We start from the raw sequence: 17,194 nt of genomic DNA, 5'->3' as shown, positions 1-17,194 counted from the left end.
ACAATGCAGTCAGTTTGAAAGTGGCTGGCACAAACTTGCAGGGTGAGCTTACCTTGTGAATTCTTATTGCGATATATATATGTCAAACAGGTATCCTGATCGTCGTTCTACTTCCGTCGCGACGGAATCTCTTCCGCAAACACCCAAGAAGAGGTAACATGTGCTGTTGTTATTATTCTGCGTGTCTTCTCATTCTAACACAGGAGGGGAACATCGACGCATGTAAATTTCTCTCCTTTTACACCCACGAAGCGTGGACTCGGAGACCCAGACGTGTTTTCTCCGATTAGGCCGACAAGGCTTGCCAATTTTGCTGCGGCAAATTTAACTCCTAGGTGGGTGGTATTCAAATTTCCGAGCACTACTATAGTATCACTAAATATCAGGTATGCGTCAGTCTCTCACATGTAGATGATCATCTGATCAAAGGCCATCATTGTACGCCGTCCGTGGAGAGCACCCACCCAATAGAGTTACAGAAGTCGGTTGACCAATATAAACATGTACGAATACTCAGTGGTGATGAAGAAAGGCCATCTAAAAGGCGCAAGCTGGGCGCACTTATTGCTCGGTTCGACGATCCTTTGTTTCCGTCGTCGGTTCCACGTTCCTCTAGCTCTTATCGAACACAGACGCAGATGATTACTCCGGCGTCATTGGCATCCCGTTCACACGAATATGTTTACGCGCAACAGCCACCGTCCACTTCGCAGCTCTTGAACAGCATCGAAGAATACGGGATTCCTAACAAAATTTATACTGACCCTTACTATTCCAGTGCATCCGATGTACCTGATCGGCCGAGGGAGTATGCAGGCTTGGTATTCAATTTGAAAGGCGGAGAGAGCTTGAGCAACCTAGAGGAATGGGCCCCACAAAGTGGCAACATAAACGACTCTGGTTCCGCAATTGGGGCGCCTCTGGATGATACTGATGTGTATGGATGGGAGTATGCAAGCTCCCCACCAACTCCCCAGCAAATACGTCGATGGTTAATGGTCCATCCGATTGCTATGAGCCAGGACAAGCCCAGGCAGCCTTCGCAGGTATATTGATTATGATTTGTCGCTGAAGGATGTAATGAACACATTCTTTGACTAGATCCAAGGGCCAACCCAAGCTAACCCATATGGACTGGTCAATACACCAGCAAAGACGTCCAAACTGCCGATGCGTGAGCACTTGCATATGAGTGTACTCTCCTTAGAGATTTTTGGTAAGTCGGATTATATGAGCTATAGTCACAATGGCACTGGAATGATTATTTCTATATAGCGCCTTCGAGAGAAAAGCTACTTCCCAATCCAGATGAAGACGAGATTATGGCTGTGTTCTATTCGTATCAAGACTCTGCAGGTCCGCAATCGGCTCAAGATGGGACATTCTCGTGTGAACGAGGCATTGTTGCCGTCGAAAGTGACTGTATGAACGCCCGTCGAATTCGAGACCACAAAATCGAATTTGTCCCAAGCGAGTTAGATTTACTCAATCGGGTCATCGATTTGGTTATAGAGATTGATCCCGATATCGTCGTAGGATGGGAGATCCAGGCATCATCATGGGGCTACCTGAATGCACGAGCCGAAAGTTATGGTACACAAATTAGCGGTTTATTTCGTCATGTTTTACTAATTCCTTTCAGGCCTAGATTTAGGAGATCAAATATCTCGCGCATTCGGGCGACGTACTGGTAGTGGCTCAGATCAGTGGGGCATGCGAACGACGTCTACGTTCAAAGTCATCGGACGACACGTGTTGAATGTTTGGAGGATTATAAGAGCCGAACACAATTTCACGAGCCATGCATTTGAGCATGTAGTTTTCCAACTTCTTCGCCGACGGTATGTGAAGAAACTTTATACGTTTTATTACGGATTCATATTGGTCATTTAGAACACCTTGGTATTCCTGCGAGACTTTGACAAAATGGTATCGTAGCACATCTCCTTATCACACTTCCGATCTATTGCGTTACTTCTCGAACCGAGTCGTCATGGTCCTTGAAGTTCTTGATGTAGCTGAAGTGGTCACCAAGAATGCGTACGCCCCTCGTTTTGGTGCAATTGTTGCTGACATTGATATCGTCTCTATCTGATCTAATGCAGCGAATTTGCCCGGGTTTTCGGGGTCGATTTCTTTTCTGTTCTCAGCCGAGGATCGCAATTCAAGGTTGAATCATTCATGTTCCGGATAGCTAAACCAGAGAGTTTTGTGCTACTATCCCCCAGTAAGCAAGATGTGAGTAATTCCGCTGTTTTCTCCTGCAGAAAGCTAATGACCGTTGAAGGTCGGAAAACAGAACGCAGCAGAATGTATGCCACTTATCATGGAACCTCTATCCGCCTTTTATAACAGTCCTCTTGTCGTACTCGACTTTCAATCATTGTATCCCTCCGTTATGATCGCATATAATTATTGTTATTCTACGTGTCTTGGACGTGTCACTGATTTCAAAGGACAAAACAAATTCGGCGTAACGGATTTACATCAGCCTGCAGGGCTATTGGAAACACTACAAGAGCACATGCACGGTGAGTCTCATCGAGATGCTGCACAAATACAAAAAACCAAAGCCTCATGGTTGCAGTCGCACCTAACGGGATGGTGTATGTTAATCAAGACGTACGCAAAGGACTATTAGGAAGGATGTTGACTGAGTTATTGGATACGCGGGTGATGGTCAAACAAGCAATGAAGGGGGCCAAAGACGATAAGGTGTGCTCCAAATCGCATGCATCTGGTCATGAGTATAATAATGTCTCATAGGCACTCAGACGAATTCTGGATGCTCGTCAGCTCGGCCTGAAGTTCATTGCCAATGTCACATACGGATATACCAGTGCTACATTCTCTGGGCGGATGCCGGCGGTTGAAATTGCTGACAGTATTGTTCAGAGTGGTCGCGAGACGTTGGAAAAGGTAACGCAAATCTGTGTGCCACTGATGTTTGGAATCTGAGACACACATTCTAAATCAAGGCCATTCGCGTCATCAATTCAACGAAGAAATGGGGGGCGAAGGTTGTGTACGGTGATACAGATTCACTTTTTATTTACCTTCGTGGGAAGACCAAGGAGCAAGCCTTCCGCATTGGTCAAGATATGGCTGAGACGGTCACATCCATGAATCCTGCACCAGTAAAGCTTAAGTTTGAGAAGGTGAATAATGTCGACATTTATCTATGTGGCGCAGACCTTATAGTTGTAATTAGGTATACCTTCCGTGTGTGCTGATGGCGAAGAAACGATATGTTGGATTCAAGTTCGAAAGTCCAGATGACAGTGAGCCGACATTCGATGCCAAGGGCATTGAAACTGTCCGTCGAGATGGAATTCCCGCTCAGCAGAAGATGACAGAGACTTGCCTCAAGTATTATGCTTTAAAAAATCCCGTAATACTTTGCTGATAGATGCTAGAATTTTATTTCGCACGCAGGATCTCAGTAAAGTCAAAAAATACTGTTATGAATCTTGGACCCGAATCTTGGAGAATAGAGTTTCACCTCACGACTTTATATTCGCTAAAGAGGTGAAGATGGGGACGTATAGGTGTGTGTCCCATTGGCTGATTGCTGCCCACACATTGATTCGGTCATCAGTGATAAAGTTCCACCACCCCCAGGAGTCACTGTCGCCGCACGACGCACGACCAATGACCCCATGGACGAGCCGCAATATGGGGAACGTGTACCATATGTTATCATGCGCGGTGACCCAGATACCAGGCTGGTAGACAGGGCTGTCTCTCCTGGCGAGCTTATTGACAACAGGTACATCGTTCTATCTCGCGATGACAGTTTGGCTTATCTGGATTAGTCAAAAACAGCTGGACGCGGTGTACTATATTTCTCGAGTACTGATTCCTCCTCTCGAGCGAATATTCAATCTAGTTGGTGCTGACGTCAGGAGCTGGTACGATGACATGCCGAAAGCGCTGCGTGCAGACCAGCCACTAGACCCAATCTCCCTGTCACCGAGGAGAGTCAAGAAATACACCGCCGCAACTAACGCGTTCAAGATTGAAGAACATTTTCTGAGTTCGCATTGTATCAACTGTAGAGCACTGACGTTGGAAGGTAACCATCGCGTGTTCATCAAGTGCGCCTTGCTGAGTGATACTTCAGGCTTGTGCGATGATTGTCGCGCTGATCCTATAACGACCATTTCCGGACTTCTATCCCGACTTCGAGTGGCAGAAGACCGACTGAGAGATGTACAATTAATTTGTAGCTCTTGTTGCGGAACTGCCCCCGGGGAGCCTGTCAGATGCGAATCACTAGATTGCCCTTGGCTGTTCGAGCGCAAAAAGGTAGAGGGCAAAGCGGAACGCCTTACAATCATTGGCGACCTAGTAGAAGAATTGGAAGACACTGGTACCAACACAGACAAGGACAACTCTTGTGTTTCTAATTCAGACGACATTTGATTTGACCTCATACCCCTGTTCATCACTACTGTACACTACGATTATCTCCTGTATCAAACATTGAAATGGCACAGACAGAATGGATGTCGGTATATCCCGTATTTGTAGCCCTTACATCTCACCCAGCTCTTTCCTTACGAGTTCCCTGGTTTTCTGCTCCATCTCGCCGAATATCTTCAGCGCGTCAGCGAGTTTGCGTGTAGCCTCTGCATCAGCAGCTAGAGCCTGTCTGAGTGCGCTCGCGCCATCAGCAAGAAAATCTATATTCAGTGTTGTCATAAGTAATAGCCTCCGCAGAGCACATCACTATAAAGCAACCTTTTCCATATGAAGCGCCATTACTCGTAGTGTTTATGCTAAGAGAGGCATGTGTATTCGGTTCATCAAGAAGTTTGACATTCGATGCTGCTGCTAGCTGGTCCAAGACTGCCCCCGCTAGCGTGAGATGATCAGGTTGCAACGACGCCAATGCAATGACCTCACGAATGGGAGCGGCTTAATTATACTCGATGGAAATCATATTGAATATACATACCTCTGTCGAGGTTACGATGCTTTACAGTAATGTTGAGATATTTTTCCACGAAGGTGCATGGCCCCTTACCTAGCAGGCATGACTAGCGTCTTCGAATCAATTGCTCTAAACTCTTGGACTATAGAGGCGATGACAGGCGCCATCGGATGTTCTCTCGCTGTGTCGTTGTATTCCTTCCATATTTTCGGTTCAAAGTGCACTCGGAGCTCTGTTGAAAAGAACTATTAGTCATTGGGTCAAATCTGATTCACGATAAGCCAATCAGTCACCGTTGAAGTACGGCGCGACGTAGAGACAGCCTGCTTGGGAAGCAGCCACGGCCTGTGGAAGGGAGAAAAGACAAGTCGCAAGAGTCCTGATGCCGGTACTCTCGAGCCTTTGGCAGGCTATTATTGACTCTGGTGTCGCAGGAATCTTAATACACACCCGGTCGCTGCATTGTACGCGCTGATGATTCAGTGACGCAGCGGTAATATTAGCATGATGCACACCGTGGTATGCCGTTTGCCTCAAAAAGTTCGACGAGCTTCCTCGCGTGTGCGATGGTTTTCTCAGTGTCATAGGCAGTGGGAGGAGAGGTCTGTGCATGAACACGACCAGTAAGGTAGGGATACACCTCCTTTGCGAGGAGGACAGTCTGTGCGTGTGGTTAAGCTCTGATCGGACCACCATGATCTGAGAGATGATTCCGACCAAAATGTCCAAAGCCTCTGTTATCTGACTCTCCGTGTCTGATCCGCTGACCCGTGCCAGTTGACAAGCAGTCTTGAAGAGCTGTGCGCGCTCAGGCTTGGCGGCCTCAGAGTAGACGATGGCCTGATTGGAGGTCATGTCGCAGAATTTGCTACCTGAGGTATGCCGAGCAGCGACGGCAGGATCCATCGAGTCGACATCGACGGTGACTCTGGTGCGAACATAGGAGAGGAGATCCAAAACAGTTTTGGACTCGGACATAGCTGCGATCAGTTTCGTCGGTGGCGGAGTGCGCAGACGCGCAACCCAAACCAGTCCGCGCTTCCTTCCCCACACACCGCAGCATTTCCCTTCTTCCCTCCTGCAGCTTACCAGCCTCTATCATGGCCGACTTTTTGCAACGTCTGGACACCTCGAAGCTCGTCCTCGTCGGGACCGTTCGTCTTTTGCCACGTCTGCGTCATTCACAGACTAAAATACCCGCAGGGTCTTTCCTTCGCCGTCAGTGCCTTTGAGGCCCCAAAGTACAACCTTCCTATTTTCCTCTTTGGAATTTATGCCCAGGAGAACCCAGACGGTGTTCAGTCTCTTCAGACAGTGCGTGTTCTGCCTCTCATCTCTTTGATGCACTGTGTTCAACAAAAGACGCATAGTTCACCTATCTTTTAAGCGCATCTGTCATCTACGACATCATTTGGATGTACAACTATGATCAGCACTGGTTTTTCAAGTTGTTAACAATCCTGCTACTCGTCCTAAAAGTATGTGTGGTTGACCTTGTGCCACGCCCGTGCAACGCCCTGTTGACCGGACTATTTACAGTTCCCGACCATATTAACATTCATGTCTTCTTTACAACAAAGAGGTTCTGGTGTTGGATTTCGCGGAAGCGACCTGAGTGGAGCGACAGGTCAGTGCAACTGTCGAGTCCCTGAAGTTCAAATGAATAACTCATACATTCAATTCCTCCAGTCTGGGCGATGCCCGGCGGGTTCACTTCCGGAGGACGAGATGGCTATCAGACCGTAGATGAGTCTGCTGATGCACAGACTCCCAAGCCACTAGGTACAACGATTCAGGTTCCTAGTAGCCAGCCGCATGCGCCAGGCGCGTATCAAACTGTGTAAATCACGAAGCCTAGGACGCAGAGGCATTGCCTAGGCCAATATTTCTCTAGCATATATATTTGTTGCATTAATATCTGCACTAATTCCTCCCAATGAGATTCGGGAATAATGACCGCAAGGCCGGTTATTAGAAATACAGCTGAACCTTGCAGCACTTGTCATTTGACTTGAAGCTTTGATAAAGTAGATGTCGCAACAGCAGATTTATGGGCTTGCCTTGTCATTGAAGTATCGCAGTGCCCTGATGTACAAAATGGTGGATATCCGACGATGGGATTTAGTCTTCACTATACCGTGGCGACACTCGACTTTGTCGTGACCTCGGAGGCTACTTGTGCTTATTCCTCACTTGGTCGAACTAGGCGAAAGAGCAGTGGCCGAGCAGTATAATATGTTTCATTTCCGCGATTCGCCTCATCATGCCAGATCTCGAGACAACATCAATTCCATTAAATCCATATAACAGCTAGTGTAGCGAGATTTACTCTAGTAAAAACAGACACCAATAGCAAAAACAATCATAACCTTCGTGATAGCCGGCTCGGTGTGCTTGGCCTCGAACTGAATGTCGAACCCACATGGTAGGGTGTTGAATATCCCGACCTAGAACCACCTAGCGAGGGTAACCGCGACGACAAGAAGGAGGGGGAGTCCATGGGTGTCGCAGGCCGGGAATTTTGACGAGACTGCATTGATACTCGATACTTACTATAGCTGTTCAACAAATTTACAATGTCTTCCGCCATCAAATCGAGTTCTGTGACCTCAACGCCGGTCAACGGGCGGATTGCATCGTCTTCATCGCCTGACTCCTCCTCTTTACCGTCATTGCGGATATGATTTCGGCGCCTGCCGGGCTGCGATTGTCGTGCGATGATCCCTTCAAACACCCGAAGCATGCATGCCTGCATTGTAATCTTAAGCTGTTCCAGCTCATCCAATGCATCCTGCCGACCGACAATCGGAAGCCACTCGTCACATTCGAGTCCGCGCGCGGTTACCTCTATCCTATACGCGCCAAACAAGAGGTATGTAAGGGGATCGAGTCGAGAGGTCGTCACGAGGAACTTCTGAGCATTTGAGACTCCAGCTGAGATGTTCTGTCGCTTCTCAGCATAAGATATAATCTGCTTTTCAATGAGTGCAGTGCCTTCCTCATGCTCGAGAATCTCCCTCTTGCGGTGATTGACACTCGAAGGATGGATAAAGGCCGTCTAAAGACATGAGCATCAGCTACATCAATCCAATATTTGCTCGAATTAGTTTACCTTGTCCGTGGCAGTACGATAAGTCTTCTCGCCGGTGCGAAGCGCAAACTTCGGCTGTGTTGCAATAGCAATGAGAGCCGCAAGGACGGGGGACGAGCCGCCATTGCGGTTCAATTCGGGGGGTACGGCAAAATTACCTCCCCTCAAGGGTGCCGCTGGTATAGAAACATTTCCGCCAGCCGATACATCGATGATACCGATCGAATACAACGACTGCATAATATGCTCCTTGATCTTCTGAATCATAAGCAGTGTCGGCTTCGCAAGGAAATTTTCCCCACAAAACTTGTTCGCGGCAACGTACATGCCCTTCCGCTGCAGTTCCCACCACGAGTTGTAGGCATTCAGCGTGGCCAGCGCATCTGAGCGGAAATCGTCCGAGGTAAACGAGTTTTTCCTGGCGTTAGCCTCGGCCTTGAGGTGCATGGGCGAAACGAACGGATCCCGGTTCGTCAAGATGGCTGCAAGAGTCAGCGCCTGATCGAGACAACGGAAGAAGCTGCCGTATAGAACCAGTCGTCCCATCTGCACATCCACAGGCAGCTGGAGGAGTACACGCCCAAGCGAAGTCAGGTCGTTTCCCTGATCAAGGGCACCGACCATTTGCAATGCCTTCATTGCGGCAGCTACGCGATCAGGCGAGGGTGGCTCAATAGTCTCTGCAAGTACTTCTTCGACAGTCATCCCGGGGAAATTGAGCGCCTTAACGTGCATCACTACATTACTGAGATCGACACGCTTCATCTCGACCATCTGGTGTGGGTGCAAATTGTCCGCAAATTTTCGGCCCAATATACCATAATATTCACCCGATCGGTGTCGTCCTGCGCGCCCTGCACGTTGATTGAGGTTGGATTTTCCAACCCACGCGGAGACCAGGGAAGAGATGTGGCGCTCGGGATCGTACCGCTGTTCTTTTACCCGGGCGCTATCGACGACGTAGACGACATCGGGAATAGTGACAGACGTCTCCGCAATGTTAGTCGCAAGAATAATGCGCCTAATTCCCTGTGGAGGTGGGTCAAAGATGGCCTGCTGCTCAACCACCGGGATAGTGGAATGCAAGAGGTGAATCCTGAACTTGTCAGAATCGTTAAAATTGAGGCCTAGGAGCTCTTTCTCTCTCAGGAACCTTTGTACGGCAATTATGTCGTCCCAACCAGGCAAGAATACTAGAACATGCCCATCGTCGGTTTTTCTTAAAACGTGGGCAACTGTCAAAGCCACCAGAGGGATAGGGATTTCAATGTCTTCGTCCCGAGAGCTTTCTGGCGGTCCCGCGGTAGTAGAGGGGGAGTTGTTCGATCCATGAGGACGGCTAGTACCCCGGCCTGGAGGCACCGGTGCGGCTGCGCCTAGCTGATGCACGAGATATTTCTGTACCGATTCGTCCTGGAAAACCCCAGACGAAGATCCCTTGCCGGCAAGGTCATGCGAAAAGTCATCCAAATAGTGTTTCTCGACGGGGAATGCTCGCCCAGGAATCTCGATGACCTCTGTCGGCCGGCCCTCCTCGTCGCGGAAATATTCCTGGAAGAGCTTAGGATCAATTGTGGCGCTCATGAGCACTATCTTGATGGGTTTGTTGCGACTTTTGCGTTCCGCGAGCAGACGCTTCAACACGACTAGCAGCAAGTCTGTGTCAACATCCCGCTCGTGAACTTCATCGACAAGTACATGGGTGACATCATCGAGGCTGCGACCCATTGGTCCACCGCCGAGTAGCGCAGATTGCATCCTCTTCAGGAATATGCCAGTAGTGCAGAACGTAACAGAACCATGTTCCTCGGGAAGGTTAGATTCAAACCTGACTTGATATCCGATAGATGATCCTTTGCCAACAACTTCCCCCCTCTCCTTCGCCACACGATCGGCGACGCTGATCGCAGCAATCCGACGAGGCTGAGTGCAGACAATATTACATTTGGCCCCTTCCCCTCTGTCAATCATATCGTCCAAAATCAGCTGCGGTATCTGGGTCGTTTTGCCTGAGCCTGTCGCCGCCATACAAATGGTGACATCATGATCTCGGATATGCTTCAACAGATCGTCCGATTTTGTGTATACAGGCAACGCAGCACGTTGCGCGCGCATTGTGGACATACGTGAGTCATTGAGATACGATTCCCGCCTTGCGCGAAGTTGCTGCGACCTCGACTCCAGCCACGTCAGTGGCACCGGTCTTCGATACGGTGCACGGGGACCAGTAGGCATATCGGGATTAGCCGAACCAGACGCATCGCCGTTAAGCTGAGCAGGTCGCCTACTCGGACGATTTTTATACAGTGTGCTCTTCTGAATGTTATCACAAAGGTCCTCGACTTTTTCCTGCAAAGCTTCGTCAATCTGGAAGAGGACCTTCGGCGCCAAACCGAGGTCCTTGCCTGTTCTAGCGTCCTGCACGAATTTCGACCAAATATCGGGGTCACATTGCTCTAGATATTGTGTAACGTCCACATAGCAGCTTGTCATAGCCATCTTCTTGTTCCCACCTTTGCCAAATCCGATCCGGCGCCCGTCAACGGTCATATCCGCTTGCCAATAGGACTTGCTGCTGCGTGGATTTAACATCGTGTATGAAATTTCAGGTCGCCCAAATCCAAAGCGTCGGCAATAATAATCCATGAACTGTCGTCCGCGCTCGTAGTCGACAACGCTACCGTCAGACAACTTCACCTCTGAAGGTGAGACCTCTGGCTCTGGCTCTGACTTTTTCTGCCTCTTCGGAGCAGACTTTTGATCAAACTAGCTGGACATGAAAGCGGGCGCGGAAAACGATTGATAAACGCGCTTACCACACCGAGAGCATCCATCTGGTACATCGCAGACAGCGCTGCAAGCTTCTCAGCATCCCTCCTAATTGCATGATCACCAGTGCCTGTAATATCCCATTCATCCCCGCGGATTTTCACAGTCGCTCTGACCAAGACGTTAGCAACATTCAAACATGATACTGCGGATGGTAATGCACCTCCATAACGTCTTCCCGTTTGCCCCAATGCCCTGTATAGTCTCGTACTCTGGCTGCCGGGACCACTTTGAATTGAGGAAGTTTGCGAGCGGGGACTTGGGGTTCTCCTCCCATACAGGCTTGAGCGGTTTGATGCGATACGTCCTAGCGATGTATGCCTCGTCGCAAAAAGGATCTGGAAGGGTCTTTGGCAGCATTGCTGACGCCTTGCCTCTGCGACTCTTGCCTCCAGATGAATGCGAAGGCCCCGAGGAAGGCATACGGGATAGCAACGACGGGCCAGGCCCAGGCTTGCGACGAGGGTGCGGTGGCGGCGGCATTGAAGATGAGGGGACGCTTTTACTTTCTAATTTTGGGATCTTGCCGGGACGCTGGCCGTCGGGATCAGCGAGCGCCTGGAATGAAGAGGAGGGGGCTGCAGAGAAGAGACGTTTGAGGGGCGGGGTTGTCTGAGGGGACCGTTTCTGAGGGTCCAATTGCATGAGGCGGCGCCTTGAACGTAGGAGGAAAGCAAGGCGCATATGGAACCAACCAACGATCTGTCTCATTCGGCTCAACTAAGCTCGGAGAAAGGCGAGACAACAAGACTCACTAACAACTTGCCACTTCCAAGATCTCTAATCGGCGCAAGGTGCTTGATTCCCGACTTATGCAAATGAAGAACACCGATACAGAGTTGTTTAGCCCAAGACGACACGATGGCTCGTGAACGTCGGACGAGACCTCGGCGCAATTTGCCCTGCATAACGAGGTGACGAGACATCACGTGATCATGCCACATTCGACTGAGCTCCGAATCGACTCCGCCACATCCCTCAACTTCTGGTCCCCGTTCGAACTTCGCTTTGGTTTCTGAAATCGATAGAATGAACGCAGCTCGCCCCAACTCACATGTATGCGGACTGGAGTGGTCCATCTCAGCTACCAAAATAGTTGCCCAAAGCAACTTCTGGAGTGCTCAAAGCTTGAAGCTTGAAGGTGTAAGACAGGTGTGGGGATAGAATAAGGAATGCATGCGTTTTGCGAGCTGAAGTTGTTCACAAGCTTCACATGCAGTCGGCTTCGTAAGGTGTGCCCCGGGTGTTTTCCAAGTATTCCTTCAAGACCAATCTGCTTTCAGCGATATGTGATTTGATCAAACAGCTTTTTGCACTCTAATTTGAGTCACGCTGTGCAAGATTCTGGTCCATGCTATTCCCCAAGACGACCTTCCTGAGGCAGTCATTTATCTAGACATATCCGTATCGCGCAATTGGCCAAGCCTCATGCGTCACAGTTAGAGCGCACTCGACGTTGAACAGGGACGGTGATATATATACAAATAGGTGCTTGAGCCAATAGTATCATGTCTGTTTGCCAATGTCGACTGCGGGGCGGTAGGCTGAACGACACGCTCGAAAGTGAGAGGGAATGGTTCATACAGCCGTAAGTGCACCAACGAAGAGCATACACATCAATGGTCGTTGAATCGATGCGGCCATGCAGCGGCAGCCTGTTCTATGCCTTGTAAATATTTAAGTTTCACCGCAGCACTTTTCACTGCAGCCCAGTCCTTCTCCCCGACCAGCTGTTCTATCTCCTGCACAGTCTCCTCTAGCTTGACTGTATATGCATGCATGAACAATGACTGCAAGTGCTCGTAAATGATCACGCACCAGCATTCTCCGACCTCACTTCGTCGACGACCTCTCGGGATTCAGCACCCTCTACCAGCTCTCGCATCTCAAGAATTTCCATCAGGAGTGTGGGGTCTTCTAATTTGTCCGTTTCTTCCCCTGCATGGCCCTCATGCGCGAGGATGTATTCGACGCGCAGGAGGGGGTTTGACAAGCGATGAAGTGCTTCGTTTATGCGGGCCGACATGGTCGCTGCTGCATCCTGCCTCTCCTGCAGTAAATGAGATCAGAGATAATCGCACGCTAACAGAATAATGAACGTACAGATCCCTTCCCTACCCAGCGATCCGGGTGCACGACAGACTGGAGATCTCGAAAGCGTTGTTTAATCTCTACAGTGTCCACTACGAATGGATTTGGCTCGTATTGCGCCCCAAGCATTTCATGGTAGGTCATCTCAGGAGGAATGCATGTGATGTGGAAACAGGATGTGCAGACAGGCAGCGAGGTCTTGAGCGGCGCGGAACATTGAGGACACGTTGCGCGCGGGCCAGACGTGGTGCTGAAGGGGTGTCTCCAGTAAAATGGGGCGAGTGCAGACGAGTGAATACGGGGGGCTGTCGACAAGGAGCGGGCGTACAGGCGTACGGCGGGCGGTCTGATCTGGACCAGGGAGCGGCGCAACATGGCAGTGGCGGAATGCAAGAGAATGACGTCATGTGCCAGTCGCTCCTTCCTGGATAGCTGGGCGCTAACCCTAACCTTGTCCTCTGTTTCAACCGTCTGCGCCCGCCTGGAACAGTGGGCAATGCTATGTCCGACTCGTACTCGCCTGCTGGTCCATCCCGGACCCCGATGAATGTGAGTCCCCCTCTACAACAGGGCGATCCAGCTACGTCGGAGCAGGCACGCACCTACCTCTTACTGAAGAGGAGGTTCACCCGCATTCTACCTACCTTTTGTCGCCGCAGGAGGAAAGCCAAAATACAGGTGTATAACTACGAGCCCGACACAACTCATCGGGATTGCCACCTTCTTCCATCGCTACCAGTCTCAGATGCAGGGCTTGTGGAAATCAATGATGAACAACTTAGGGAACTGCCATGCGACGATGCTACGCGCAAGCCTGTATACAAGTGGGCTACACTGTATGAGAACCAGCGAGGGTAAGTATCCTTGAATATTACAGCAGTCAAGGTTTACATGGCTACTCCTCACTCAGTATAACTCTTTTCTCGACACCCTATTACTCTCCCCAGTCCCTTCTGCCGCTCGATCCTCCGTCTTATACCCTCCCCACACCTGAACCTTCCCGACGCGTCTGGAATGCTCAGCCAACCGTATCTCTTGCATCTTATCCTCTTCCCGACGGAACGTGGCACTGGGTCTCGCGTGATTGGATGATAGATATGCGCGGCGATGAAGTTCAACACGACGGATTTGAGTATGCATGGTCTTTCCGCTCTAGACGCTGGCGCCCTAACGCGGGCTGGCTGGGTGCAGGAGGCTGGGTTCGACGCAGAAGATGGGTTCGGCTCATGGTGCGGAATCCTAGAAGGAAAATTTCGGCAACAAACCTGAAGCAGACTGGGGATGGAAATCAGCTGGAAGGCACGCCAATTATGGCGGAACACGCCCCGCAGCTAGTCTTGATCATGCATGAAGATGACGACGTGACGAGACCACCTTCCGTTGTATCGAGTCCGGTTGAAGATGAAGATGATGTAATGGGGGTATGGAAGGGTGATGAGCGCGATTGGACGAGGTGTCACGACGCATTGAAGAGGCTCGATCGGGACGGACGTAAGCTTGAGCTGTGGAAGCGGTGGCTTGGGATCGATTATCCATTGGACGAAAGTGATACAGCGCCAAATGCTGGTACCCCTGAGGAAAATAAAGAGGAGATTATCGTTGATGGGAAGGGGAAAGGGAAGATCATAAGCAGACAGTACGATGCACCGCCTTCGTCACCTGGCAGCTCGTCCGTGGATAAAGAACTTGCTAATGATACGGGCATAAGGTTGGAAAAGGCGCCAAAAGAGTTTATTGCTCCGATAATCCGCATATATGTACGTGTGCAGCACAATTCTGCCCGTAGACCTGACTCGATTATCTGTCGACCAGGGCGCTGAAGTTCTCAATCTCTTTGTTTACCCAGACTCTCGAGCGCAATTCTTGCAAATACTTGATATCGCTTGCTTGCTGGAAGAGCTGAGAGCGGGGATGAGTGTCCCCAATAGTTCAGAAGTGGTAGACTTCTGGAGCTACGGACACGAGCTCGAGTCTTTGCGAGATCGGCGAGATTTGGACCCTGATTTTGAAAACTGAAAGTTAGGCTTCATATGTACCATTACACTGTAGATTTTTTTAATGATAATTTATGGGTTTTACTGGCAGTATACCGGTGCTTACGCACGGTTGCTTTATTATTGATTTCGAGTAATAGTGTACCTAGTGAGCACCAACGGCGGCAGCTGAGCTCCTACCGCGTCTGACCTGCGGTCGGTCACTTCGGAGCCCCCGTCTACATAGTGGCATAACTACAGAAGAACTAGACACCAACGAAAGATAGAATAATAACGAGCATGAAGCACGCAGTGCCTCGCATTCGCGGTCCAAAATGTAGAATGGCTACTGCTCCTCCGTGCGCCTATCACAGTAGCCGACAGAGCGATCGCACCCGCGGCCTGTTTCCACAGTGCCATGGTCAGGTGCCGATGCACAGCAGGCACGCATCGCGTGTTTCCATCCCCTGTCTGTTCTCTTTGAGCTCGGTCAGGCAACTGAGATACATGTTCTAAACTGCGTTGAGACCATCTGGAAGGAGTGCACAAGGTTGCGTGCATTCAGTGGAAAATTTGATGTTGGAGGACGAAAATGTCGCGTTGTCATGCCGAATCAATGTTTGAGTATGATCCGGAACGACAAATCTGCACCTGAAAATACGCCTTTGACGAGCTCGGGTACCTCAGGCGGTGAGCTCGCTCATTGGTCCGGCGAAGATATTTGAATTGGTTTGAAATTGGACTCTGTAAAAACCACTTGTTTGGTGGCGTTCTCCTCTCTGATGTGGAAAGTTGCTATTCAGATAGGCCTACGGTAAGTCATCCAATTTAACTCTGCTTTACTCAGTCTTACTGCGGCGCGGCGGCCGTATTAGGTGAACAAAGGCGTTCGGTGCCGCGATATGTTTTTCGGCGGTGATCTAGAGTAGTGATTTCTGGAAAGGTGGCTCTCCAAGCACACTAGAACGTCCGCATGCACCTCATGTGAAATTCCCAATGTCGCGGTGAGTCAGGTCCCAAGGTCACTACAATCTGCGGAGGTTCAGTTCACAACGCACGTTTCCATCGGTACCCTTCTTCGATCCCCCCGAAATTTAGTCTAAGGTTTCAGTATTTTGGCACAAACACTAAGAGTCTGACTAGAAATTCAAATCTCTTCGGGGACAGTAAGGCGTTGTGCCGCCGACAAGTATATTACGGGGAATGCGGTTGCATATTTAATGGCATTGAATAAGGGGCGTCGACTGTTGAAGTCGACTGCTACCAGGCGCCAGATACCCGAGAGTCAGCGCGCACTCGATGGCGTACTTAACATTGTAGCCGCCCGATGCGAAAGAAGTGAGTTAATTTCAATGGTTGTCGACTTTTCCCTCTTATGAATCTCCGAGCGGTGAGCAGAAATCGGCAGCGGTCGGGTCAGGCTGGCCGTTCTGCCAGAGCTTCCTTGGAAGGGCCAGTTATCGTGCATAACGCATACGCGCGGAGCGTTGTCTTGCAAACGATCGCGGGTACCTCTTCGCGTGAGTCAATAGTACCTCTTCGCGTGAGTCGATAGTACCTCTTCGCGTGAGTCGATATAGACGAGCATGAGGTCGCATGAAACAACCTAACGCTAACATTGATGATTTGTGTACCTGATCCATACCTGTCCTAATTCTGGCCCCTGACTCACTTTCTACCCCGATCTCGGCTTTCATCTCGAGTATAAAAGCCCCTTTGGATTTTCCCTTGACTTCATTGAGTGAGTCCCTCTCTGAGCATTACTCAGTAAGATACAATGCGCTTCCAGCTGTTCTCTCTCCTGTCTATTGTCGCTATCCTGGGCATGGCCTCTGCAGCTCCCGTGAGCCAAACTGCGTTTTCCAATAATATGTTCTACTGACATTTGAACAGACCGCGGCGCCCGACGTGGAAGAGGTATACATACTCTTATAATCTTAACTCGCGCGCAACATTGCCTTATTTCCCCATCTGCAGCGCAACTTTGGCGGCGGAGGAGGGCCCGCTGGACCTGACTGGCGCGTAAGTGATTCCTCGAGAAGTTCCTATGCACATAATGACATAGCTCTCATCCACAGCGCCAAACCGGAGGGCCCGGTGCACCTGACTGGCGCGTAAGTTATTCCTCGAGGAGTTCCTATGCACATAATGACATGGCTCTCATCCACAGCGCCAAACCGGAGGGCCCGGTGCACCTGACTGGCGCGTAAGTTATTCCTCGAGAAGTTCCTATGCACATAATGACATGGCTCTCATCCACAGCGCCAAACCGGA

General features: G+C 50.0%; 7 protein-coding genes across 7 annotated transcripts; 4 read left to right on the top strand and 3 right to left on the bottom strand.

The window, feature by feature from the left end:
* Positions 1-79: 79 nt before the first annotated feature.
* FIBRA_09427 (uncharacterized protein) lies at positions 80-4,425 on the top strand (the record flags this gene model as incomplete). Its single annotated transcript, XM_012321731.1, has 17 exons — positions 80-153; positions 204-335; positions 398-1,046; positions 1,102-1,216; positions 1,276-1,593; positions 1,643-1,841; positions 1,894-2,040; positions 2,106-2,238; positions 2,288-2,531; positions 2,588-2,715; positions 2,767-2,919; positions 2,979-3,158; positions 3,212-3,369; positions 3,417-3,548; positions 3,599-3,769; positions 3,816-4,075; positions 4,124-4,425. The coding sequence occupies 17 exons, from the start codon at positions 80-82 to the stop codon at positions 4,423-4,425; spliced, it is 3,495 nt and encodes a 1,164-aa protein (XP_012177121.1).
* Positions 4,426-4,536: 111 nt separating this feature from the next.
* Positions 4,537-5,914, bottom strand: FIBRA_09426 (uncharacterized protein; the record flags this gene model as incomplete). Its single annotated transcript, XM_012321730.1, has 8 exons — positions 4,537-4,685; positions 4,744-4,903; positions 4,961-4,979; positions 5,030-5,168; positions 5,230-5,336; positions 5,387-5,407; positions 5,452-5,597; positions 5,654-5,914. 8 exons carry the CDS (start codon positions 5,912-5,914, stop codon positions 4,537-4,539), a joined length of 1,002 nt encoding a protein of 333 aa, XP_012177120.1.
* A 122-nt stretch (positions 5,915-6,036) lies between these two features.
* Positions 6,037-6,780, top strand: FIBRA_09425 (uncharacterized protein; the record flags this gene model as incomplete). The annotated part of the gene is made up of 5 exons (XM_012321729.1): positions 6,037-6,090; positions 6,140-6,250; positions 6,307-6,414; positions 6,476-6,563; positions 6,626-6,780. 5 exons carry the CDS (start codon positions 6,037-6,039, stop codon positions 6,778-6,780), a joined length of 516 nt encoding a protein of 171 aa, XP_012177119.1.
* Positions 6,781-7,298: 518 nt separating this feature from the next.
* On the bottom strand, positions 7,299-11,782 carry FIBRA_09424 (uncharacterized protein; the record flags this gene model as incomplete). Its single annotated transcript, XM_012321728.1, has 5 exons — positions 7,299-7,994; positions 8,049-10,793; positions 10,844-10,967; positions 11,020-11,558; positions 11,612-11,782. The coding sequence occupies 5 exons, from the start codon at positions 11,780-11,782 to the stop codon at positions 7,299-7,301; spliced, it is 4,275 nt and encodes a 1,424-aa protein (XP_012177118.1).
* Positions 11,783-12,472: 690 nt separating this feature from the next.
* On the bottom strand, positions 12,473-13,091 carry FIBRA_09423 (uncharacterized protein; the record flags this gene model as incomplete). Its single annotated transcript, XM_012321727.1, has 3 exons — positions 12,473-12,621; positions 12,675-12,906; positions 12,960-13,091. The coding sequence occupies 3 exons, from the start codon at positions 13,089-13,091 to the stop codon at positions 12,473-12,475; spliced, it is 513 nt and encodes a 170-aa protein (XP_012177117.1).
* Positions 13,092-13,448: 357 nt separating this feature from the next.
* FIBRA_09422 (uncharacterized protein) lies at positions 13,449-14,963 on the top strand (the record flags this gene model as incomplete). The annotated part of the gene is made up of 3 exons (XM_012321726.1): positions 13,449-13,801; positions 13,858-14,704; positions 14,760-14,963. 3 exons carry the CDS (start codon positions 13,449-13,451, stop codon positions 14,961-14,963), a joined length of 1,404 nt encoding a protein of 467 aa, XP_012177116.1.
* Positions 14,964-16,697: 1,734 nt separating this feature from the next.
* Positions 16,698-17,130, top strand: FIBRA_09421 (uncharacterized protein; the record flags this gene model as incomplete). Its single annotated transcript, XM_012321725.1, has 4 exons — positions 16,698-16,763; positions 16,814-16,837; positions 16,898-17,034; positions 17,091-17,130. The coding sequence occupies 4 exons, from the start codon at positions 16,698-16,700 to the stop codon at positions 17,128-17,130; spliced, it is 267 nt and encodes an 88-aa protein (XP_012177115.1).
* Between the last annotated feature and the right edge of the window lie 64 nt (positions 17,131-17,194).

This window comes from Fibroporia radiculosa, assembly GCF_000313525.1.
Source record: "Fibroporia radiculosa TFFH 294 genomic supercontigs, scaffold39632, whole genome shotgun sequence".
In the NCBI taxonomy this organism is placed as follows: domain Eukaryota; kingdom Fungi; phylum Basidiomycota; class Agaricomycetes; order Polyporales; family Fibroporiaceae; genus Fibroporia; species Fibroporia radiculosa.
The sequence above is the reverse complement of the archived record's forward strand: the minus strand, read 5'-3'. Positions and strand labels throughout refer to the sequence as shown.